We start from the raw sequence: 4,502 nt of genomic DNA, 5'->3' as shown, positions 1-4,502 counted from the left end.
AAACGTGTATTGATTATTTGAAAGGGAAGAAAATTTTCCTCACTAATAGAATTCCAATGGGCATGATATGTTTCCTTTCACTTACATTCCCTTTGTACACTAAAAACATAACGGTGTACATAAAATGTACTGTTTTATGTGTAGACCTAAAGAAATATTTTTACAAATCTTGCTCAGAAAACTTGCTTTAGAAAGGGAAGAGAGTAATAAAAGAAATGAATGGTGGGAAACCATCAACATAAATAAATAAGTGCCAGTTTTTCCTCTGAAATAAAGTAGAAGTCTAAAATAAAGCTCTCTTAGTTCATGCTTAATTATATTGATTTCTTTTGCAATTTTTTTGCTGACTTCAGACTATTCTGAAGCTTCCTCCCCTCTCTCTGCCTCCCTAGAATTTAAGAGTTAGGGTCTTGTTCTGAATTAGGCTTAGAACAAAGGGAATATTGTGTTGATTTGATCTTCTATCTACACCACTAAAACTTTTTCCATATTGGCAATAAAGACTTTCACTTTCTTATCTTTCATGTGTTCACTGGACTAGCACTTTTAATTTGCTTCAAGAATATTCCTCTGAATTTACACCTAGGCTAACTATTTGGCCCAAATGCCCTAGCTTTTGGCCTATCTTAGCTTTTGACATTTCTCTTTCACTGGACTCAATCATTTCTAGTTTTTCATTTAAAGTGGAAGATACAATTAAAGGCTATTGTAGGGTGATTAATTGGCCCAATTTTAATATCATTGTGTCTCAGGGAAAAGGAAGGCTCCAGGAGAAGGGGAAAGTTGAGGAATGGTCAGTGGGTGGAACAATCAGAGCACATATAACATTTATCACTTAAGTTCTCCTTCTTCTGTGAGCTTAGTTTGTGGTGTCCCAAAACAATTCAAATAATAACATCAAAGATCATTGATCATAGATCACCATAACAGGTATAATAATAATGAAAAGGTTTGAAATACTATAGGAATTACCAGCATGACACCTTCATGTTCAGAGACATGAAGAGAGCAAGTGCTGTTGGAAGAATGGAGCCAGTAGACTTGCTGGACACAGGCTTGCCACATCTCCAATTTGTTAAAAAAAAAAAAAAAAAAAAAGGAAGAAAGAAAGAAAGGCATTATCTGTGAAGTGTAGTAAAGCAAAGCATAATAAAAAAATGCCTGTGTAATACACAAGAGAAATTAAAAACCAAAATTATTTTTAATGAATTCAAAGACTTTCTTCCATGTGTAAATTAGCCTCTAAATTGTATAAGTGCTTTAGAACCACAGAGTGACCTTATAAACTGCTTCACAAAAACAGGGCAATGAAATTCCTCAGTAAATTACACAAATCCTATATTCTTTATATATTGAGATAACATAATCTCAAGGAGTTTAGGTACAAAAGAGCATAACAATGAAAGTCAACATAGATAGTAATTTATTATTATTTAATCTTTGTATGTGAACAAATTAATGGCAAGTCGACATCAGTCAATAAGTGTATCATTTGGTAGAATCAGACATTAGAAAATGGAGCTTCCACTTCTTCAAATACTTTTTAGTTGCTCTGTATCTGAAAAATATTGTTTCAAAGTGATGTGATACATAAACTAATCTCAAATTATAAATATTGACATACTGATATATTTAAAATTGTATTCTCTCATAGCATTAATTGTTATTATCACCAACTAAAAGAAATAAGAAAATATTGGTGCTAACCAAGGCTTATTTTTTATTCTCTTTGCAGATTAGAACCCCTGGAACCTCTCTGAATTGGATAAATGGATCCTAAAAATGGATCTCTAGTGACTGAGTTTATTTTACTTGGATTTTCTGGACGATGGGAACTTCAGATTTTCTTCTTTGTGACATTTTCCTTAATCTATGGTGCTACTGTGGTGGGAAACACTCTCATTATGGTCACAGTGATGTTTAGTCCAACCCTTCATTCTCCCATGTACTTCCTCCTTGGAAACCTCTCTTTTCTGGACATGTGTCTTTCCACTGCTACCACACCCAAGATGATCACAGACTTGCTCAGTGAACAAAAGACCATCTCTGTATGGGGCTGCATGGCCCAGATGTTCTTTATGCACTTCTTTGGGGGAGCAGAGATGACTCTTTTGCTAGTCATGGCCTTTGACAGATATGCAGCCATATGTAAACCCCTGCACTACAGGACAATCATGAGCCACAGGTTGCTGAATGGGTTTGTGATACTTTCATGGATAATTGGTTTTATACACACCATGAGCCAAATGGTATTAACAGTGAACTTACCTTTCTGTGACCACAATGTCATCAACAGCATATTTTGTGACCTTCCCCTCGTGATCAAGCTTGCCTGTGTTGAAACATATGCCCTGGAATTATTTGTCATTGCTGACAGTGGGCTGCTCTCTTTCATCTGTTTCATCCTTTTGCTTGTCTCCTACACTGTCATTCTGATCACTGTACAACAAAAATCATTGGGTGGGCTTTCTAAGGCTCTATCCACATTGTCTGCCCACATCCTTGTGGTCACTCTGTTCTTTGGACCTTGTATCTTTATATATGCCTGGCCATTCAGTAATTTGGCAAGCAATAAAACTCTTGCTGTATTTTACACTGTTATCACACCTTTACTGAATTCTGTTATTTACACCCTGAGAAATAAGAAGATGCAAGGGGCCATGAGAAAATTATGGTTCCAACATGTTAGCTCTGCATAGAACTTCTGGACTTTAGCACTATATAACTAGCTATAACTTTCACATGCTGTGATATGAACATTTGAATATTGTGAAGAATGCAGCATTTCACTTTTTAATTTTATTATTTTTTTATTAAATCATAGCTGTGTACATTAATGCAATCATGGGGTACAATGTGGTGTTTCGTATATAATTTGAAATATTTTCATCAAACTGGTCAACCATTTCACTTTTTTAAATGTTAGAATCATGACCAATGCTGGAAAAATTAAGACTAAATTACTTTAAATTCACAAGTAAGCCTACTGTAGTATGTGAGGATAGTTAGAGATCTACAGCAAAATAGGTATGTAAAATCATTGAGTATTGTTCCCATAGACATTCAATATACATGTTCAATAGGAAAGAAATAACTGTCAAATTATATGAATATCATTAGAGATGATTTCATAGGCATTGATAATTAATGACATTCATAAATGTATTGTTGTGCCTGAAATCCCCCCTCAAACAGTTTCCAGCAAAACAGTCCAAGACACACTCCAATGTAAAAACAAAAGGTGAGCTTTATTTAGCAAGCTCGAGCTCAGACCCTCTCTTGGCAAACATATCAAGGAAGGCCAAGAGCCTAGGGGGTTGGAAAGTTTTATAGGGTACAGAAAGCAAGATGGGTGAAGAAGGGTGGGGTACATTTTTGATTGGTGGTTGGGGTTTGGGGAAGTATGGGTGATTGGTGGTCAGGGTTTGGGGAAGTACGGGGAGGCTCTGGACTGGTACAGGTATAAGGGGTGGGGGATTTCCTAACTGGGGTCTTAGGGTGGTATGAAGCAAGAAGGGTGGGGAGTACTTCTGATTGGCTGACTGGGGTGCTTGATTTCGGGGAAAGGCCAGGGTTTTGGGGAAGCTGAAGCTTATTATCTAAGATGGCGGCGGGGGCTCAAAATGAGGAACAGAACTTAGACAGTAAACAACAAAATGGCATTGTTCTGGCCCTCTCAGTATACTATTATTAAATGAAGGTAACCATGAACAAATCATGGTTTAAATAATATTAATAATGGGAAAAATATATTCTAATTTCTTAGATAAATAAGGCAAAAGATAAGAATGAATCAGTAAATTCAACACTATAGTGAATATAAATATAAGAAGCCAGAGGGAAAAGCCAATGGAAGAACAAATCAATAGAATTACTTTCAAAGAGCAGTCCTTGAAACCAAACAGGCCAAGGAATGTAAGTATGCAAAACTGACTTTCAAATCAGAATAAATAAAAATAAAAACAAAAGCATGTTTCCTTATTTTTCATAATATTCCATGTAGATGTACCCTTCCAAGGGATTTACATAAAAGCCTGTTAACTTGTGGTAATTTTGGGGGGAAAAAACAGAAAACTAATGCATGACCCTGCCCTTGCTCATGAGCCTTGGTAGGACTAGCTTTTCTCTTGCTAGCATGCCAGCTTAGATTTGAAGGAGGATTCCAGCTGATGATAATTTTTGGTTTCTCTGAATATATCCTGTTGAAAACCTCAGACATTCTGTCACTTCTGTAACAAATGAAATTATTTCTGTTTTAAATACTTAAAGTTATTTCTCTTTTCCAAATTAGATGCCAGAAAATACAGGGATAGAGAGAGGCAAAGGGCATAACTCTCCAGTGACTCATCACCAATAAAGACTTTACCTCAAAGAGCTAGTCAATTACATGGCCTTTTTTTTTTTTTAATTTATTCCTTCTATTTATAAGGTGGGCTGTACAGTATTTCCAGACTAAATTAAGTGTCCATTACTAAGGAATGACGAGTGAATGCCTTTTCAGA

General features: G+C 35.8%; 1 protein-coding gene across 1 annotated transcript; it reads left to right on the top strand.

The window, feature by feature from the left end:
- The first annotated feature begins 1,769 nt into the window (after window positions 1-1,769).
- On the top strand, window positions 1,770-2,729 carry LOC100946239 (olfactory receptor 4L1). Its single transcript, XM_012809845.2, is given in 1 exon segment — window positions 1,770-2,729. A coding segment is annotated over 1 exon segment (960 nt).
- Window positions 2,730-4,502: the final 1,773 nt, after the last annotated feature.

This window comes from Otolemur garnettii, unplaced genomic scaffold (genome assembly GCF_000181295.1).
Source record: "Otolemur garnettii isolate 467f Iridium unplaced genomic scaffold, OtoGar3 scaffold00114, whole genome shotgun sequence".
In the NCBI taxonomy this organism is placed as follows: Eukaryota; Metazoa; Chordata; class Mammalia; order Primates; family Galagidae; genus Otolemur; species Otolemur garnettii.
The sequence above is the reverse complement of the archived record's forward strand: the minus strand, read 5'-3'. Positions and strand labels throughout refer to the sequence as shown.